Genomic DNA, 22,148 nt, shown 5'->3' on the forward strand with positions numbered 1-22,148 from the left:
CGGAATCATCCAGTGCATTGGACAGAAGAGCAACTCTAAACACCCATGGATTCAGCAACTAGAAAATTAACTAAAACAAAGCAGTCGATAAACAACACACTGAAGATGTCCACAAGTAGTGGACGAAATACGTATTTGTGAAGACACAACCAAATAGTGGATGTAAAAGGAAGATTTTTTTCAAAACCTGTAACATTTTTCCCCTAAGACGCTCAAAATTAATTATTAAAGCTAGTGGTGTTGTGCTGGATTCCAGGGCATGTCGGTATAGAAGGTAATGCTAAGGCAGATACATTAGCAAAACAAGGAACAACGGCGGAAAAATGGATGTTACTATTCCCTGTAATATAGGAAATGTAAACTCATTTTTCTAGGGTGCCTGCTCCTGGACTTCATCTCATAGCTCCGATATTCATCCCACAAAAAACAAAGCAATGAAAAGAAAATTTGATTTGTTTCTTATTTTTGTGTTTTTTCAGCAGTGAGTACGCATGTTAGCAAAAAGAAGCGACGAAATTGGTGCCGTATTTGTTTGTTTCGCGATGAGATGAATCATGATCAGCAAGATGGAAAACGGAACAGTTTCCCGTGTATAGAGATTCTGCACATTATGTCTGGCTCACTTGCCCCAAACTCCGCTAACTCATATTATTCCAATGGCCTATTAACGGGCCCGTTCTTCTCCTCGAGTTTCGCCTGTATGCTATAACTGAAGGTTATAAGTTATAATTGTAACCTTTATGACCTTTGGACGTTATTGAGTTAATTATGGTAACCCCAATTCCACCAACTAGGTTAGACAATAGTCAATGTGTTTGAGTTTCCCGTTGTTCGATTTAAGTTGGATTTCCAACTGACTTCTCTATTTTGTGTACATGCTAGCTATTCCGAGTAGATTCTGCGATACATACATGAGTGGATTTCATTGTTTTTCCAGCAATCGAAATAATTAAATTAAGAAATGTGAGGTATTGTTCATGCACGACATTGACGCCTTTTAAGTGATATTCCAAATGGCACCATTTCGTCAAAATTACTTCATAATAAAATTGAGACCTACTAATCCTGAACAAGCATGACAATACAAGCATGATTGTAAGCTGGTGAACTTAGTAATAATTATCATAAATCATTACTAAGTTTACCAGCTTACAATCATGCTTGTCCGGTTAAATCCACAAACTTTTCTTGCTTCACTATCTAGACAGTCTGCATCACGCTGCGCTCACGAAACTTTCGCCGCCCTTCAGTGCTGATTGAATCGCAAGATTTGCACGCGCCATCGTACAACAGTAGGACTCTCGCATTGATAAGAAGACAAGCCATGGGAAAAAACACCCGCCATAGTCCATGTACCTACACTACACTCGTATGCCGAATGTAGCTCTGCCTTTCCCGTCTCAGTTCTCAGTAATGAGCTTCCTCGTATACTAAGATACGGGAGCCGTCGTAGGGATTCTCGCGTTGCGCCAGTGGATGTTCTTTACCAATACTTAGTAATGACCAACCGTTTGCAAGGCAACAAAACATTCGCGCTGCTCGTCGCGAATTTTCAGTCGCATTTAGCGGGTCGTCATGTTCGGATCGGAAGTTGATTGATTATTGCCCCAGTTGGGTTGGCTTCGCTTACAAACTTTGCAACTACAGTGTGGTGATAAGCCGCGTCGCGTTACGGCCGTCGGTCGGGTCGGTCGTTTGATACTTGAACCTCTGCCAAAAGACGGCGAACATCGCAGTTCTTGGTGGCGTGATCATCTGCGAGAGTTGTGCTCTGTCGGTCGCGATCATCACCGGTCGCAGACGCCGATCCGAAAATACAACCGGGGGTCAAGCAACCTCCCGATTGGTTCAAACGGTTCCGGTGTTGTTGTGGAATCAGATCTCTCTTTCGGTTCGCGGATGAATGATTAAGTGCATCTCGAAGGCTACTACCTACATATAAGCTGGGGCAAGAGAAGAAGACCTTTGGTGTGGGAGGAAAATTGACTGTGGTGAACAAACGCGAAGTGAATGAGGTGAATTTGCAAAGTGCTCTCACGTGAATCGACAAAGAAGAGTATTTGATGGTGATACGATTGAACCGTGGAAAGGCGTCGATGCATGATATCTTTGGATTGTGATTAAACAGGTGTTTTTTTATCAATTGAAATTCGACAAGGTGACAAGCACAGCAGCTGCTTCAAAATGGTCGGCCTTGTGGAGGTGTTACTATTTCTTTGCGTAGTTGGATACTTCTTCAACAAAAGCAGGTATGACAACACTCACCTTACAAAGAAAGTTTTTCCACATCAGAACGGTCTGTTGCCAATGGTGAAATATTGACAAGAAAACAAAGACTCGCTTTGGATAGACAAGACTCAGTCAACCGTCGCACCGTCAATGAAAAAAAGTGAATTCGAATGAATGTCATCGCTCTCATTGTTTTTTTCCTCAATTGAAGCTTGTGTAAGAAGGATGGATACAGTTTACGTACATATTTATGTTTTTTTCTTCAATAGGGCATGGTATAGTGAATTATAGCCACCACACCGCACTTAAATCACTCGTTTGCTTGATGATGATCTTGCATGCTGCGTGCAACTGATCACTCTTCTTTCGCACTTAATTTTATGTAGATTAGATCAGATTAGAGGACTGAAACGGTTTATTGGAAAATAATGAACCGGTGTGCATTCTTACTTGGCTGAGATTGATCTTGAAAAGGTAAGCGCTTCAGATCATTCGACCAATTGAGTGGTATCCAATGATTGATACTCAACATGAATTTAACAAACACGTGGTTTATCTGCAGTCTGAAACAAGACTCAATTAACATTTTGTTATAAAAAGATGATGATAAAGAATATGGTCATGTCATGAATGTATGTCATTGTTTAGTGTTTTTCAGACAGTCGTCTGCGAAGGTGTTAATTATCAGTCTGCGAAAACCTTAAAAGTCGGGTATTTTGGGTGTGTTATGCATGATTGCAAGTTATGTAGATTATTCAGGATTATTCTAAAGGAATGAATTTGCAATCAAAAAGGATATTATTCTGTACAAGAATAAATATTGAATAATTAAGCTTTCTGAAACATTTTCTAATTTATATTTTACTCTAGAATTTATTTATTAATTTCTCAAACAAAATTAGTTATTAGAGAAAATTTCCCAAGAAGTTTTGCACTTTGTTAAAAATATGCACAAATCAGCAGCTTTTTCAGTGTTTCAATTTTAATAGATAGTTTTTGTTTAAAAATACAGCATTTTGGTACAACTTTGTTGCACAAAAACGAAAAAAAAAACAAAATGTTTCGAGTTTTTCAACAAGATAAAAAAAAATCCATAAATGTTTTATTCTGAAATTATCCTTTCAGAAGTTTCTATATTTTTATACATAATCACAAAAAATCCTTGAAGATTTCGTAGAAAACTTTGCCAGTAGTTTATTTCCTGGATTCCCTCCACAGAACCTTACGGCATTCCAAAATGTATCTAATTTTTGAAGAGAGAGGTCGACTGGAAGATTCGTCCTGGATTTTGTTTTTGGCTGTGGAAAACAGAAGTCAATTGCAACATTCAAAAAGCCTAATCGGGTTGTACGCAAAAGTGACGTAGGACTACATCGCTTTACAAAGTGGACGGTATTTGTCATCATCATCATCATAGTTTGTGCCTCTTTCTCTGTCGAAGTACAAAACTTAATCGTTTGGCGATGACAGAAAGTTACCCTTCAGTAGTAGAATAACAAGCGCACGTTGAAGGGTGATGATGCAATAAGTGTGTTCGAATGGCTGGCATTAGTAGTAGTAAAATAAAATTTCCACATAATATTCTGATTTTTTTGCTGTGAGGGATTGAAAAGTCGCATTATTGAAAATATATCGGTTCTTTGCTGCACCATTATTTTACACAAGGGAAGGTAGATCCGAAAATTTTCTTCTAAGTGCAAAATTTATCATTTGGCGACGACAGAAAGTTACTCTTCGATAGCAGAATCACAATCGGGTGTCGGAGGGTGATGATGCAATAAATTTGTTAAAATAAATAACTAACTGCATCCAAACGTATCCAAACTTTGCGTTGAAATTGTCCGAGAACTCGATGATTTTCGCGGGTCTCTTCACAAATTACGTAACGCCTTAGGTGAAGGGAGGTTCAACTTGCGTTATACTTTGTTACACTAAAAGGTGGGGGAGGGGGTGGGTACTACCAAATGTTACGCATAACGCGAATAAAAATTTATTTGAATGTCTTTTTTTAATCACTGATTAAAGTAATTGCTGTTATCGCTATCATATATATTAGTCATTATCGAAATCAAGCATGCTAACATAGTGGGACTGATATGCGTAAAAATACTAAGCAAATATTGTATTTCTCAACACCACAGCTCCGCAAAACTATGTAAATGGTTATGATCGCCAATTCTATGTTCGTTTCTGCTAGCTGCATTCTTGATATCTTTGATTATTAATCATGTGCCGTCCCTATTCTAACAGTGTTCAAAAAATACCAAAACCCGAATGCTTCAGAGAAGGGATTTTTTTTTCACAGTTACGCGTTACATGGGGGAGGGAGGGGGTACCAAAAATGTTACTTTTTTACTTTTACGAGGGGAGGGAGGGGTCAAAATTTGGATTTTTGCGTTACGTAATTTGTGAACAGACCCTAAGCCTCCACAATTTGGAATAAATTTTCAGCATTGCTACTGCTACCCATGTCTTCGTGCTGCTGTTTCCGCTTCGCTGCATCAAATTTTGTCGAATCGCTCTTTACGGAATCCCGATCAAAATGACTCGCGTGCGTTTGATTAGTTAAATATATTTTTATTTAAGCTTTTAAATGCATGGCTTAATTTTACATCTTAAGAGAGCTACCAACTAGGCATGTCAACTTATGTCCGGCTGTTTAAGATTATTTTCGCACATTGTATATATGAATACGTTTGAAACAGGTCGTTTTTGTTAATTTTTTGTACCTTAACCTAACTTAACTCTAATTTAATCCTAATTTATCTACTAATTATATATGTTTCTTATTGTTTCGTGCTCAGACAATCTTGTCTTGTTTATAAACTGTTCTTTAATGTTTTGATATCGTGTTTCCAGCAATTCCATTTGAGCCATTACATGTACAGTAGATGTTTTAGTGTTCCTATTCAAACCAAAAATCAGTTTTAGAATCTATTTTGTATGATTTGGAGTTTCTATTTGTGGCGTTTAGCACACATATCCCAGATTGGTGCTGCGTAATCTATGACAGGTAGAACTATTTGTTTATACACTGCTAGCTTATCTTTTATGCTTAATTTAGAATTTTTACAAATAAGCGGATATAGTTTTTTCAAAAGTATAAGGCATTTGTTTCTTGTGTTTTCAACATGTGTGCTGAACAAAAGTTTTGTATCTGTTGTTAGACCAAGATGTGGTACGTGTGGTGACCATTCTATTGAATTACCTTCTATAACTATTTTTGAGTTTGGTTTATGTTTCGGTGATTGGCTCAATGGGAACAAGATTAGTTGTGTCTTAGCAGCATAAATTTTAATCTTCCAGCTAATGGTGTAGTCTATAAAAGAATTAAGGCAATTTTGCATTTTTGTTATAATATGACGGGTTATTCTTCCCCTAACTTGTATGGCAGAATCATCCGCGAACAGTGATAATACTCCATCTGGAAGTGGTGGAATGTCTAAGGTAAAGATAGAATAGAGTACAGGTCCAAGTATACTCCTTTGAGGGACATGCTATTATGGCATACTCATCCGAGTAACAACCTTGGAGAAAAACTCTAAAACGTCTATTGCTCAAATAGTTCTGAAGAATTTTTACAATGTATGTTGGGAAATAGTAACGAACTAGTTTATGGACCAATCAAACGCTTTTTCTGCATCAAGTAGCGCCATTGCTGTGGAGTAAACTACTGCTTTGTTCGATTTATCTATTATATTATCTTTCTTAGGCGATTAACGTAGTACTTAAATTTTTTGCTCCTAGTTCTCTGGTACTGCCGAGAGTAGAAGTTTCTTTTACCTATCAAGAGTTTAGTAAACCTGTCTATCTCAAAGACTTTGGAGTGGACTGGGACCTCGGGGACATTTTCCTCTACCGCTTTTTGAACCGCCTGAATGAAATTATCTAACGATTCATCGATGTTCTCTCTAGTATTTATAACCTCATTCGAATCTATCTGGTTATCAGTTCGCCTACGCAAACGATCCCAAATAACGCGATGATAATTTCTTCTGGTTGTTTTTGGTCAAGTGATCAGAATCCAAATTTCTGACTGCTTCTGGTTCACCGATTCCGGAAGACAAATTGGATAGAAAGATATCTAGGGTTGAGGGCGCTCCTCTCGGGGGGACACAGGTAGGGGAAGATGAATGATGTATACTATAGAGCCCAAGTTGAAGATCGTCGAATAGGATTTTCCCGTTACTGTTGGACCTCTGGTTGCCCCAACTGGGATGCCGGGCATTCAGATCAGTGCCGATGATGTTTTTACAGCTGGTGTGGGTTAGCTTTTTGAGATCCTGACTAAACAAAAGTCTGCTGCCATCCGTTCCTCTAGCTTGTCGGCCAAAATATGCACTGACTAGACGGATTTTTCCAACACAGGTTTCAATTTCTACTCCAATGGCCTCAATAATTTTGGTGCCAAAGTGAGGCAATGATCTAAATTTTAAAGAATTAATGATCGCAATGGCAATTCCGCCGCCTTTGGAGTTTTCACGATCACAACGTATTATAGTGAAGTTGGGAATACTCAGCTGGATGTTAGGAGCCAAATGAGTTTCCGTAATCAAGGCCACAGAGACATTCCGATTATTGAGGAATTGTCCAAATTCAATCGCTTTAGGTCGGAGGGACCTAGTATTCCAGGTGACAATTTGCATAGAGCTAATTACCATACTGGATCAGAAAAACTCCCAACGTTTCGACTTGCTCGTGCCGGGAACGGCAACGTTTGAGTCTGTCGGATATGTCCAGGAAGATCCTAACCCATTCTTCCGAGGAGTACAGCGGAGAATTTTGCGGGGCGGATTTGTCGTTTTCATCACCTTCACTCACCTGTAGGTCAGCTGGCTGGAATGATGAATCCCGAGGGGCACTTGGTCTTGCTTGGGTACCCGTGCCAGGAAGAGACGGACTGCTGATGGTGTCGATAAGCCATTGGGTGGCATCTGGAATGGCAGCCGCTTGCGCCCGCCTCGGCCAGGTTAAAGGAGCAGGACGCTGTTGTCGCTGACTGTACGCAGGCTGTAGGGCTGGAAAATCTTCTTGATGGAACAAATGACGGTCATCAGGAGCTCTTCTTCTGGGGAGATTCCTCGTAGCTGCATCCTTCCGAATCCTCTTGTACTCTTCGCGCTTGGGGCCTATCCGATGCCTTGTGTGCACCGCCACAGTTTGCGCACTGGAACGCTGTTTCTTCTTCATGGGTGCATTCCGTTAAGATGTGTGGATGAGCGCAGTTGTTGCACCGCGGCTTGATGCTGCAATTACGGGTTCCGTGGCCAAAGTTCAAACACCGCATGCATTGAGTTACGTCGCGGTGTGATCCTCGGTAAGCTTCCCATGTCACGATCATGTCGTTGAGTGAACGAACTGCTTTTAGCGCATTCAGGTTCCCTTACGGAACTGGACTAGGTACAGACAGTCACAGTACAGTGAACGTTCGCTAATTGGACTTTTTCTAGTTGGAGCGCTTTTTAGTTGGGGTTCGTTAATTGGGGCGAAACCCAATTAAAAAGCAGCTAAACGTCAGAATGTGTTGTCAAAAACGCGTTGACGCTTTGTTTCCGTTTTTGGCGGGATCGATATTTTCTTGCGCGTAAAATTTCCCTTTGTTCAATGCAAAACACGCCAATTAACGAACGGCATTCGCTATTTGGGATGAGGTCGTGCCCCAATTAGCGAACGATCACTGTAGTCCCCTTCGCTAAGCTTCCTTGCGATGACATGGATTGCCACCGGTTGAAGCTTATACCGCTGTATGAGCTCAGCCTTGATGAAGACCGTCCTTTCCATGATTAGAAGACTGCGGACCACGGCCTTGAACAGTTTGTCCTCAGCCACATCATGCGTAAAGAACTCAGCTTTATTGCGTTTGAGGTACGCTTTGGCTGCTACCAATGCTGTCATAGTGTGAACCACGATTTTGATGCCAATTCGAGTGAGCTTGAACTGGGCATCAATTCCGATCGTCTTGGTGTCCTGTTTGAGCTGATCGAGGGAGATATTCTTCACCACTAGGGGTGGGATCCTGGTTGGCCGGGATGACATTAGGCTCGAGAGAGTCATCAGCAGTCATCAGTCATGAAGTCATCATTGATTTTCCGCAGTGGCTTCGGTAATGACGTTACCGGCCAGGCTGCTTACGGATGCAGAGCTTCTCCTCTGGTTGATGGTTTGCGGAGTAGAGCCACTGTTGGATGGCATGGCAGTGCTGATGTTTTCATTGGAGCTTCTCCTCTGGTTGTTGGATTGAGGCGAAGAGCCTTTTGATTTCTTGACAGCAAGCGGGCTGTTCTATTTCGAGCCGTTGCTCGATCGCCGACGGTGTCGCTTGCTCATACTGAGCAGCGGAAACAGAATAGTCGTACGAAAGATATCCAAAGATCAAAAAATATACGTCTACTCGTGTTGACCGGTTTCACTCATGGCTCGCGTGCGTCGGAAAGCAGCTTTCTTCATTTCATTTTCATTTATTTAGTTAACATCTAAACAGATAACACTGAATCAACAATTTGACGCCACAATGCACGGTTCGAGGCCGCATCTCTCCATCCTCGGATACGCCCCACGCTCGCCAAGTCGTTTTGCACCTGGTCTGCCCATCTCGCTCGCTGCGCTCCACGCCATCTCGTACCTGCCGGATCGGAAGCGAACACCATCTTTGTAGGGTTGCTGTCCAGTATTCGTGCAACATGTCCTGCCCCGTACCCTTCCGGCTTTAGCAACCTTTTGGATACTGGGTTCGCCGTAGAGTTGGGCGAGCTCATGGTTCATTCTTCGCCGCCACACACCGTCTTCTTGCACACCGCCAAAGATGGTCCTAAGCACCCGTCTCTCAGCTTTCTTGTATTCAATAAATTAAGCCCATTAGCCCAGCCTCTTTGTGATCTGATATGTATGTAAATAACGTGCACTCATAACGATTAGTGAAGGGCCGGAGCTAATGGAATAACATTATTAGATAAAAGAAAGCTGATTTCCATCGCGCGCGAGCCATTTTGATCGGGACTCAGCAGACAACTCGGAGAATGACAAATTCTAACTATCTCTAATTATCTCTTGGCATCTGTCTATCCGAGCGATGTTCGCCGATGAGTGGTTGCTGTAGATAGTTTCCACTCAGATGGCGTCTTCATCGATTTTATACAAAGCCACCCTTTTATACAAAAGAAGGTTGTTCAACATTGTTCAAAGTGCAAAACTCAATCGTAACTAGCGAATTTGATAGCGCGGCGGAGGGCGATAATGCAATAAATTTGACTGCATGGAATCACTGGCAGCAACCAAGCTACCACGCCAAACCCGATGCCACCAAAATAGTTCATTTTTGCAATTAACTCTTTCTTTCCATAAAATGCTGGTCCTGAGAAGAACCAATTTTATTTTCCCAATGCGGCTTTCCATTAACTAACTGCATCCAAACGCTTGGAGGTCGATCAATAATTACGTAAGCACATATGGGGGAGAGGGGTTCTGTCATTTTCTTACTCTTCATATAAACAAACAAAAATTTGAATGGAAAAAATCTTACAAGAAGGGGAGGGGGTTCGAAATAATAGAAAAAATGCTTACATAATTACTGAACGACCCCTTGTCAAATTTTGGCGAATCTCTCTTTGCGGAATCCCGATCAAAATGGCTCGGGCGCACTGACTTGACTTAAATTCGTTTAATTTTGATTTTTGTTTGTTACAGGAAAGCAGCTTTCTTGTATTCAATAAATTAAGCTCGTTATCCCCGCCCCTTTGTGATCTGATATGGGTGTAAATATAATGTGCACTCATGACGATTAATGAAGGGGTGGGGCTAATAGAATTACTTAATTAGATATAAGAAAGCCGCTTTCCGGGGCGCGCGAGTCATTTTGATCGAGATTCCACAGAATATTATTTGCCACTGCCTTGCAAGCAGGAGAAAAGGCAACAACACAAATAAATATAAGATTTTAAAAAAATGGGTTTTTCGTAAAACAAATCAAAACAAGGCACGTTACGTTTTTCTTGGTGAAGTGTCCTAGTTGGAAAACGCATTATAAGTGATTTTTTTTGTTTTGCACTTTTTTCCCAAGCAATTTCGTCAAAAATCTAAAAACCAAATATACAAGAAAGGCAAAGCATTTTTCACGCTAATAACGCCATAATCTAACACATGAGATTCAAAATAATTATTACCAATGGGAAAAAGTATATCTTTGTCGTCTTTTTCCAACGAATTATAACTGAAAATCCTTCTTCCACTCGAAACTTACGATCTGTTCGTAAAAAAAAACCGTCCGCAATTTGACATTTCAATTTTTACGGCTCAGCATGGTCTTGCTTTGTAGCCGTGCGTCTTACCGTCTTACCGTCTTTGCGGAATCCCGATCAAAATGGCTCGCACGCTGGAAAGCAGCTTTCTTGTATTCTTCTTCTTCATTATTGAAATTACATCCCCCACTGGGACATTGCCGCGTCGCAGCCTCGTTTTCATTAAGTACTTCCACAGTTATTACCTGCGAGGTTTCTTAGCCAAGTAACCATTTCTGCATTTGTTTATCATGAGGCTAACACGATGATACTTTTATGCCCCGGGAATCGAACCCAGCCACCCTCAGCGCATCTTACTGGAGTGCCCCCTTTGTATTCAATAAATTCAATAAATTAAGCCCGTAAATTTTAATGGATGGAATAACTAACAAGCCAGCACGCCAAACGCCGATGCCACCGAAACAGTCCATTTTCGCAATTAAACCTTTCTTTTCAGAAAATGCTAGTCCTGAGAAGAACCAATTTTCTTTCCCCATTGCGCCTTTCCAACAACTAACTGACACCACAATTTATAATAAATGTAAAGTAATGAAAGCATCGCCATTGGCGGCACGGGATAGCAACCGTGCTATTTTTGTAGTCAACCCTTTCTTCATATAAAATGCTGGTTCGTTGAGGTTGAATGATTTGCAGCAACACACCGAGGACCACCACCAATGCGATGGATTACCGTTGAAAATGTTACCAGCGCCTCCGTGATGATGTGTCCGCTCCGCTGCGAACGCTTTGATGCGTCCGCTCTGCGTGAAATCTTTTTCAAACTAAGGATTAGATCCAAACCCGCAAGTGATTGATTTTAATGTCTAAGTCTATCATATTTTCGGGACGGTCCTCGATTTTCGCAATCGTATAGTGTACCCCAATATAGAAAAGACAGACGTAGTCCTACGTCAAAAAAGGTATTCCACTAGACCCCGGGATCATTCCGGAGCTAGGCAGCCAATCTCATTTTTCCTCACAGATATAAAAACTAGGAACCTAACGGGTTCATTTGATGGCTGCATCAGCAAAATCGGTCAAGAGTTGGAAAATGTATGACTTTTCAAATTATATTTTGATGCTTAAAATTGCATTCATTTCAGACAAATACCATATCAGAAATACTAGAGCATATTTCGAAATCTAAAAAAGCTCTTGCTTGAGTTCCAGCAGTTCTTAACCTCTTTGCTAGAGGTGAGCCAGCCTAGAGCTGCAGGCCTCTTTAATAATGGATAAAATGAATAAAATATTGGCGGAGTGATACCCCTTTAGGTATTGGCATTGCTTGTGACATGCGCTTCTATCTACACAGAGATCACAGGGAAAATGTCTATCGGTTTTTCATTCCTACGGGTTCTCCGGGGCCCCTTATAGGTTCCAAGAGTGGCCAATGTGGTCACTTATCGATTTCGAGCGCATGACCATCTATTTGGTGCAAAATCATGACGATAGAGCCGCCGCACGGCATATTTTGGTGTTAAAACGGAAATGTCCCCTCCTACGGATTCCCCGGAGGCACCTTGTATGTACCAGGAGTGGCCAATTTCGTCGGAAGCCCTCTCATGGACCATACATTACTATTTTAAGAGAATCTATGAAGAATTAGATTTTTGTGCTCCCTTTATATGACCGACAAGGTCCCCGTGGAAGTCGTTTCCTGGTGGCCATTGTCTCCAGAACCAGCATATCACCACATAGCCACAAAATTGATGAGTTTATCTATCTATTTGACTGTTTTATAAGCATTTACATGTCTGGGTCAATATGACCCTAACATCTTATTCGTAACTTTTTTTGTGGGGTCGTTCCTGTTGCACCTTAAAATTCTTTTTTTATGTCAGATGCTTCATTTCCACAAAATATTAAAAGTCAAGAAATTTCAGAACGATCGGATTATCAGGTAAAAAGTTATTCTACAGTTTCGATTTGGGTCATATTGACCCCAACATCTTATTAAGGTTAAGTCCCTTGAAATCAACGACGGCAGATCTGAACTGTTTGTTGTTCAAAAAAGTTCCAATTCAATTTTCAAATTTAATCGCGGACTTCCGTCGAGATTAAGTATTTCTGTATGAAGATTGAGTATTTGATAAGTGAATATATACTTCATTGAACAAAACTGGAATAGTTTTCTGTTCTGATTAAAATTCCAGTAATGACATAGAACTCTTGATCATTTTTTTACAATCCAGAATATTGGGATTTTAATAGAGAATTAAAATAACCTGACAGTCAGACGTGACGCTATTTAAGACACATTGATTTTATAAATAAAACAAGATTTTAAAATGTTTGGATTAAACTGTTGAGTCGGTTGATATAATTCATGTAACAGCATTTTTTGTTTAAAGTTTGAAGAATTACGGTAAATGTCGTATCGTACACAGATGCATAAATGATGCTTACCCGAGCAGGAGCGACGACCTCGATAACAGAAATTGGTGGGAACTAGCCATGCATAAGAGATAAAATACCAAAAAATAATACCAAAAACTAATATGCAAAATACTTTAGGCATAACATGCTTAGGTATTTCAATACCAAACGAATAATAATTTGTTATTTGTTATGCCTAAAGTATTGTGCATATTAATTTTTGGTATTATGTTTTGGTATTTTACCTCTTATGCAAGGCTAATTCATAACATAGTATGATATCAATAACCTAATGAAGTATTATTCAGGTAATTTCTCCCGCTCGGGTAATAACGCTTTCTGTAAAAAAGGACACCAAATTTTGTGAGGACCGTAATTCTCGCTTAACTTTTCAAAAGGACCTAAGTAACATTTTTTTCATGAATTAATTTGAATACTGCAATCAATAGCTTTCATGTCGTTCTGTTGATTGCGCTATTCAAATTAATTCATGAAAAAATGTTACTTAGGTCCTTTTGAAAAGTTAAGCGAGAATTAGCGCTAACAACGCTGATAGCCGCCTTTATGTAGATAGTTTTGTAGCACGTGACTACCCAATCTGTAGATCATAGTAAAAACCCAATCGTTCATAAATCCATTCAGTTCCATCTCCGTTTTGCATTCCACTAACTGGATCTAGGTGTCTACTAACAAGCCCTGGTATGGGAACATATGTACGTAAATAAAACAACAAGTACCGCTCCAAGACAAGGTTCATCCGGTGTACGTGCCGCCGGGTACTAACGGCAACAGATCGCGCATTTCAATCCGCACCAACGCTACGTGACAGGTGATGCTCGCATGGATCTTTCCGATTAATTGCATTTTGGGCGTGGTATGCAATAAGCTCCCCGATGACGCTTCACGGATGCTTCACGACGTTCTACTCTGCGTCACCCGTTCTGTTAGTAAATAAATACATACGATTGTACGACGCCGTCGGGTTTATCAGAGATTTGGCACCCCACTGCACATGCACCCGTTATCGAACGGGCTGCACCGATTTTTGCAATCACCCCGTTTTTTCAGTTTAACGGCCTTGGCACCCCATGAACTCAAAGTCACCTCATCATATGTTGCGATGATAAGGAACTGTTCTCCATCCCTACCAGGCGCAGTCCGCCCGCGCAAGCGTGACTCGCAAGTCAATGTTCAAAAAAAAATATCGGTTTGGTTCGTGATCAAATTATAAGCTTCGTTATCATTCAGCTGGTGTCTAGATCTTTTATCGGCAGTTTTTTTTTTCGGATTTGTTGGTCTTGGACTGCGACATTCTTTGAATTAGTGATTCACAGACCGAGATGCGTAGTAAACTTGATCCTGGGGATTTGTGTGATAAGAGATCGATTTTAGTAGGACATGTCGTACGATAGTGAAGCCGGTGCAAAGTAAAACATTTATCTGTTACCTAGGTAACCGGTTCAATTTGCGTTTGTTGAATGTCTAAACCTAGGTCTAAACTATAGTCGTTTTCGCAGAGCTCTGCTGTTATCATTTTACTGGAATCTGACTGAAACTATGACGGATTCAATCTAACTGTGGATTTTATCTATTTTGTTGAACTCTTGTTCCTAAAATTTAATGAAACACGCAGAAACCATGTGATATAATTTTGGAACATTTTCATAGGTTTTCCCTTCAAAATTTAGAATAATCCCCCCTATAAATGCAAAAACAATATGTACCTAGGAATTCAGGAAGAATCCCACCGGTAAATCAAACGAAATGTCCCTAGAAATTCAAACAAAACTTCTTGCCTAGAAATTCAAAACAAAAATCCTTTCCTGAATATTTGTTCTGATGTCTATTTGGATGAATAGGATACGAAATTCATTTCAAGATTTACGTATTTGGACAGGATATAGATTAAAAGATTCCTTGCTAATTGTTTTATAATCGCGGGAGAAGTGTACTTGATAAACCAATTGTGTTGTTTTGCGCTATCACACCACCTAATCAACCAGCTGGCGAGCGTTTTATTCGTCACTCCATTACTCATTTGGATTACCAATTCGATTGGCGCTGATGGCCGAGACGTTTTGTTTTGTGTGAAAGAATCGTTTTTGTCATCGAATGGAAAGCGAAACTTTGCGTTTGCATTATTCAAGAAGCTTGAGGAAATCTAACAATCAGCCGGCCGGCACTCAGCAGTGGCAGAGGACGATTCGAGCTGGAGAGGGTCATTGCCGACGGCCGACACGAGTGCTTTTACGCAACTGTCGCGCCACACTGATTTGAATTGTGCTTTACGAAAATTTAACCTTTGGGTCACTTTCAGCGTCGTTGCGTGTATGTAGGGGAGCTGGAAGCTTGGGCGGCTTATAGTTCTATTAAGATAAGGACCCCGACAATAAAATAAATAGGTCATCAATTTCGGTTATTCACCTTATCGTTTTCGTATTCACCAAAACAATAATATAGAGATGATAAACACAATGACAAACAGACAATGTAATGGTTAACTTATACGCAATGTTCAAGTCGTACGTTACCCTTACAGCTGGAGCTGCGATTGAATGCGGTTGAATAATTCAGATGACATGACAGCCAATCTAAACATACTTTTCACTCTGTTTAATACCAAAATGAATATTTGTGTATAGAAATTGTACGCCATAATGCCGGTAGTGTTATCGCAGTACATAGTACACAGGATTTTGTTTTTACACGATTTTTTTCGCTCGTATTTTTGATCGTGTGACTTCAATTTGCCCCCAAACTATTCGCAACATTTCTAAAAAAATCCAAAATAAATCAAAGAAAAATCACATGATAATTAATATACGTTAAACATTTAGGATGAGTGGAAAATTGAGAAAATGTAAATCGTGTAAAAACAATATCCAGTGTAGTAAGTCTTAAATACATACCTAGGCGCTTTTGCACGCTGTGGAATGTGGGTTCGATTCCCGCCCTAGTAAGGAGAAAACATTTCGTAAAGTGGAAATTCTCTACTGGTCCACTGTCCAAACTATTATCCGTCATTTAATGCTAGGTGTTGAGTGCATGCAGTCTGTGCAACCTCTGAGTAATCATATTATGTTGACACAGGATGGGTGGATTGGCAATCAAACCCTTAAGGTCACTCCTGACGGAATCCAAGATTAAAAGTGCTCGCGTTTTCGGTTGTCATTTTTATTATTCCACGCATGCTGCGACGCAGCAAAGCTAAATCAACAAAAATGATAGTGGTGCGCCGCCTCCGAATCGAGTCATGTGCCCCCGAAAACGCGAGCACTTCGGAACTTGGATTCCGTCTGGAGGACCTTAATTACGTCTTATTCAATTGTATTGCAGGATGTGTTCAAAAGAATTTTTTTTTTTGGTCTGCGTCTTTTTACTATCCGGAAGCTGTCTGCCTCCGATGAACCTCCTGAATCCGTTTCAATTTCTATTACAATTGAGGTACGTTAGTTTCCCTGACGACGACGGCGTGTTTTCCTACGATTATGACCCTTTCTTGCAGCTGGGAAACATATTCCGTTTTTCGTCTGCAGAACAACTGCAGTTCAGCTGGTGCTTCTTCAGTCGGTTCATAGGCACCTGGGAATACGCGCCACGCCGCAGCCGCGGACGATCTTCTCACGCCGCCGCCGCCGTAAAAAAAAGAATCGGCGCGCCACCGTATGAAAATTGATTACACCGCTGAACATTTTTTACCACGCCGATGGCATTTTTTCTGTTAAGTCTAGATTTATCTAGCTCCTGTCGGAAATACATATTCGAGTCGAGTAAAGTACGAGACTTTGAAGACGGCCTTACTGTTTAGGTATCTGTCAAGGTACTATCAAGTGGTGGAATTAAATGGGATAGTACGAACTCGTTATGACAAGTGAAGACATTCCACTAAAAAGCTCAAAATAGTTTTCTTAACACGATGATACTGTTATGCCCAGTGAAATCGAGACAATTTCTAATCCGAAAATTGCCTAGACCGGCACCGGGAATCGAACCCAGTCACCCTCAGCATAACCCTCTTTGTAGCTGTGCGCCTTACTGCTATATTAAGGAGGGCCCCATCTGAAGAAACCTCGTGGTATTTTTTTACGAGTTTTGCGAGTTTGGGTGGTAAATTATGAAGTGGTTTTGAAGGATTTTATGGTGAAACTCCGGGGAGAATTTCAGTAGAAGTTCTATGGGTAATTATTTCAAAAGTAACAGGACTTCCCGGGGATTCCCTGAGCAAACTTCCGGAGGTATTCCCGGAGAAACTACCTGATGCATTCAAATAGAAACTTCCGGAGGAATTTCTGGAGGAACTTCCGGAGAAACTCCTGGAGGCAATTTCGGAGAAATTCCTGGAGGAACTTTCTAAGATATTCCAGGCAAACTTCCGAATGTATTTCTTTATGAACTTCTGGAGGAAATCTTAGATAAACTTCCTCAGGCTTTCCTGGAGAAACTTTTAAAGTAATTCCTTAACAACTTTCGGAGGTTCTTCTGGGTGAGCTTCCGGAGAATTCCTTGAATCATTTTCAGAGGAATCTCTGGAGAAACTTCCAGAGGAATTCCTGGAGGAACTTCCGAAGGAATTTCTAGAGAAACTTCCTGAGGAATTCCTGGCTTCCTGTATAATTCGCGTAGGAATTCCCGGAAGAACTACATGAGAAATTCCCGGAGGAACTCTTGGATAAATATCCGTAGTAATTCTTTGAGGAACTTTCGAAATAATTCGTGGAGGAACACAAACTTCGCTCTGATGTTACCATATTATTCTAGTAATAACTAGGTGTAGTAGTACAAACAACTTATGGATGAAAACTTCGAAAATTTTGTTTGTGAAATGTTTCGCGAAAATCAAATGCTCTTTACTCTGCCTCTCCAAACTGATTGAATCTGACGATGCACCACAATAAATAGATGGTTCAATATAGCAGTTCTTGTCTTTGCTTTCAATCAGTTCATGTGGTTGCGTAGTTATAGTGGGCGCTCTAATCATTTCAAATTTGTTTCGGGTTCGAATTCCGTTGCAATTCTTATTTTTTGTAATAATCCTGTAAAAATTATCTGGGAATGCGACGAGAAGGAGAATTTGGTGGAGTAAAAATAAATTGTCCGGCGCTCACGAATTTATCACCCGTCGTACTATCCGGATAAAAATGTTGTGTGAGAATACTTCCTCACAGTGGTACATGAAAAATCACACTCCGCTAAATGGTTCAATCCTAGTTAGTTAACCTTCTTCGGATATTAGAAAAAACTTACGAATAAGATGTTGGGGTCATATTGACCCAGAAATGTAAATGCTTATTAAACAGTCAAATTATAACCGAATTGCAAAGTTTATATACCGTTCGAAAGATAAACTCATCAATTTTGTGGCTATGTGGTGATATGCTGGTTCTGGAGACAATGGCCACCGGCAAACGACTTCCACGGGGACCTTGTCGGTCATATAAGGGGAACATAAAAATCGCCCCATATATGCCATTCGATCGCTAATTCTTCATAGATTCTCTTAAAACGGTAATATATGGTCCATGAGAGGGCTTCCGATGAAAGTGGCCACTCTTGGTACATGCAAGGTGCCCCCGGGGAACCCGCAGGAGGGGACATTTCCGTTTTAGCACCAAAATATGCCGTGCGGCGGCTCTTTCGTCATGATTTTCCACCAAACAGATGGTTATGCGCTTGAAATCGATAAGTGACCACATTGGCCACTCCTGGTACATGCAAGGTTCCCCCGGAGAACCCGCAGGAAGGGACATTTCCGTTTTAGCATCAAAATATACCGTGCGGCGGCTCTGTCGTCATGATTTTCCACAAAATAGATAATAATGCGCTTGAAATCGATAAAAGACCACATTGGCCACTCTTGGAGCCTATGAGGTGCCCCCGTGGAACCCGTAAAAGGGGACATTTCCGTTTTAACACCAAAATATGTCGTGCGATAGCTCTTTCGTCATGATTTTCCACAAAATAGATGATTATGTGCTCGAAATCGATAATTGACCACATTGGCCACTCTTGGAACCTATGAGGTGCCCTTGGGGAACCCGTATAAAGGAATATTTCCGTTTAAACTCCAAAATATGCCATGCGGTGGCTCATTCGTCATGATTTTCCACAAAATAGATGATTATGCGCTCGAAATCGATAAGTGGCCACATTGGCCACTCTTGGAGCCTATGAGGTGCCCTCGGGAAACCCGTAAAAAGGGACATTTCCGTTTTAACACCAAAATATGTCGTGTGGCGGCTCTTTTATCATGATTTTCCACCAAACAGATGGTCATATGCTTGAAATCGATAAATGATCACATTGGCCACTCCTTGTATATGCAAGGTGCCCCCGGGGAACCCGTAGGAGAGGACATGTGCGGAGCTGCGGCTCTTTCATCATGATTTTCCACAAAATAGATGATTATGCGCTCGAAATCGATAAGTGACCACATTGACCACTCTTGGAGCCTATGAGGTGCCCTCGGGGAATCCGTAAAAGAGGACATTTCCGTTTTAACACCAAAATATGCCGTGCGGCAGCTCTTTCGTCATGATTTTCCACAAAATAGATGATTATGCGCTTGAAATCGATAATTGACCACATTGGCCGCTCTTGGAGTCTACCAGGGGCCCCCAGGGAACCCGTAGAATGGGATATTTCCGTTTTAACACCGAAATATGCCGAGCGGCGACTCTTTCGGTGTGTTTTCCCACCAAAGAGATGGTTATTCACTCGAAATCAATAAGTGATCACATTGGCCACTCTTGAACCACATTGGCTACATTTAAAACCTATGAGGCTCCCTCGGAGAACACGTAGAAGATGACATTTCCGTTTAACACCGAAATATGTCGTGCGGCGGCTCTTTCGTCATGATTTTCCACAAAATAGATGATTATGCGCTTGAAATCGATAAGTGACCACATTGGCCACTCTTGGAACCAATGAGATGCCCACGGGGAACCCGTAGATGGTGACATTTCCGTTTTTATACCGAAATGAATAAGTGACCACATTTTGTTGTAAGCAGCGTGAAAAAACTTTACGTGGACATCGCCCCTAAAGACATGCCGTGCAGCGGCTCTTTCACTATAATTTTCCAGCAAATAGTTGGTAATGCTCTTGAAATCTAATATCAACCCGGGGGAACCCCAGACCCAATTTCGGTAATTGTGGAGTGCCTTGAAGAATTCATTGAACGTGTCTGTGCACACAAAATCTAACTCACTTTTGAGGAACTTTTCCTCAACCGAATTGCTCGCAGTAAATAGCATTCGACGAAAATCCTGCCCTATTGTTCCCTATTGAAAATTGGCCAGATCGAACTATGGGCTCCGAAGTTATGGCCAAAATACTAATTTCAGCAGCTACATGGGAAAATCATTTTTCTGGCACTTATGCTCATCCGATTGGCTTGCAAAAAGTTGCGTTCAGCAGAAAGTTTTAGAATGCAAATAAACAAATATGAAAAATAAGAGCTATCTACCTATTAGTGTTATATTAGACTTTTCTTATATATTTCTCAACTCTTTGAACGAACGATAAAGGCACCATCACCACTAGGTAGATTAATCTTGTTTTTTCTATCAAATAGGTCATTCATTCTGAACTTAATATCTTCAACCTACAAGGTACCCGCAAGAGTTTCACAGAAAGAGAGATTTTTTATGTCAAAATGTTGCGTTTTCATATCATTGTCCACGACGATCGGTGAAAACCTCAAAATTCTATGAGTCGATATTGAAGGGACCATCGACTAATGGTAATATCGAGATGCGGAATAGAAAATCCTTGGAGAGCTGTTCGAAGGAATCATCACAGTAGTCCAGAAACTATTTTTAAATTTGACTCAGTATACTCAATTTCAAATGAAGAACAATTTCAAGCGCATAACCAACTTTTTGAAGACTTATGGCCAGGGTAGACAATGATAGACGAAGATAGAGCTGCCGCAAGCGGCACAGTACATTTGATATAGCCATGAAAATGTCCTCTCCTACGGGTTCGCAGGGCATCTCAAAGGTTCCAAGAGTAGACTATATCACTAATCAACTCCAAGCACATGACCATCTGTTTGGTAGAAAATAACAAAGAAAGAGCCACCGCACGGCATATTTTGGTGTTAAAATGGAAATGTACTCTTCTACGGGCTCCCGAGGGCACCTCATAGGTTCTAAGGGTGGACAATATGTCAATAATCGATTTCGAGGGCACATATTTGGAGGAAAATCACGACGAAAGAGCCGCCGCATGACATATGTTGGTGTAAAATGGAAATGTCATCTTCTACGTGTTCTCCGAGGGAGCCTCATAGGTTTTAAATGTAGCTAATGTGGTCACTTATCGATTTCGAGCGAACGTTCATCTGTTCGATGGGAAAACACCAAAAGAGCGCCGCCGCACGGCTTATATTGGTGTAAAAATGGAAATGTCCCCTTCTACGGGTTCCCTGGGGCCCTCTCATAGGTTCCAGGCGTTGCCAATGTGGTCACTTATCGATTTCAAGCGCATAATAATCTATTTTGAGGAAAATCATGACGAAAGATACGCCGCACGGCATATTTTGGTGCTAAAACGGAAATGTCCTCCCATACGGGATACCCGGGGGCACCTTGCTTGTACCAGGAGTGGGCAATGTGGTCTTTTATCGATTTCAAGCGCATTATCATCTATTTGGTGGAGAATCATGACGACAGAGCCGCCGCACGGTATATTTTAGTGCTACAACGGAAATGTCCCCTCCTGCGGATTCCCCGGGGGCACCTTGCATATACCAGGAGTGGCCAATGTGGTCACTTATCGATTTCAAGCGCATAACCATCTGTTTGGTGGAGAATCATGACAAAAGAGTCACCGCACGGCATATTTTGGTGCTAAAACGGAAATGTCCTCTCATACGGAATACTCGGGGGCACCTTGCTTGTACCAGGAGTGGGCAATGTGGTCATTTATCGATTTCAAGCGCATAACTATCTGTTTGGTGGAAAATCATGACAAAAGAGCCGCCGCACGGCATATTTTGGTGCTAAAACGGAAATGTCCCCTCCTGCGGGCTCCCCGGGGGCACCTTGCATGTACCAGGAGTGGCCAATGTGGTCTTTTATCGATTTCAAGCGCATTATCATCTATTTGGTGGAGAATCATGACGACAGAGCCGCCGCACGGTATATTTTAGTGCTACAACGGAAATGTCCCCTCCTGCGAATTCCCCGGGGGCACCTTGCATATACCAGGAGTGGCCAATGTGGTCACTTATCGATTTCAAGCGCATAACCATCTGATTGGTGG

General features: G+C 41.2%; 1 protein-coding gene across 3 annotated transcripts in view; it reads left to right on the forward strand.

Moving 5' to 3' along the window:
• The window catches only part of LOC134202727 (glycerol-3-phosphate acyltransferase 1, mitochondrial), a 99,930-nt gene that overhangs the window by 42,965 nt on the left and 34,817 nt on the right, over positions 1–22,148 (forward strand). The window contains exon 1 of one of the 3 annotated variants that reach the window (XM_062677740.1): positions 1,558–2,249. The exons of 1 other annotated variant lie outside the window; for it this stretch is intronic. In XM_062677740.1, the coding sequence (XP_062533724.1) occupies positions 2,185–2,249 (65 nt within the window). In that variant the 5' untranslated portion in view covers positions 1,558–2,184. Of the gene's footprint in view, positions 1–1,557; positions 2,250–22,148 lie in introns of those variants that run through there. One more of the 3 variants, XM_062677733.1, reaches the window with a different exon arrangement.

This window comes from Armigeres subalbatus, chromosome 1 (genome assembly GCF_024139115.2).
Source record: "Armigeres subalbatus isolate Guangzhou_Male chromosome 1, GZ_Asu_2, whole genome shotgun sequence".
NCBI lineage: Eukaryota > Metazoa > Arthropoda > Insecta > Diptera > Culicidae > Armigeres > Armigeres subalbatus.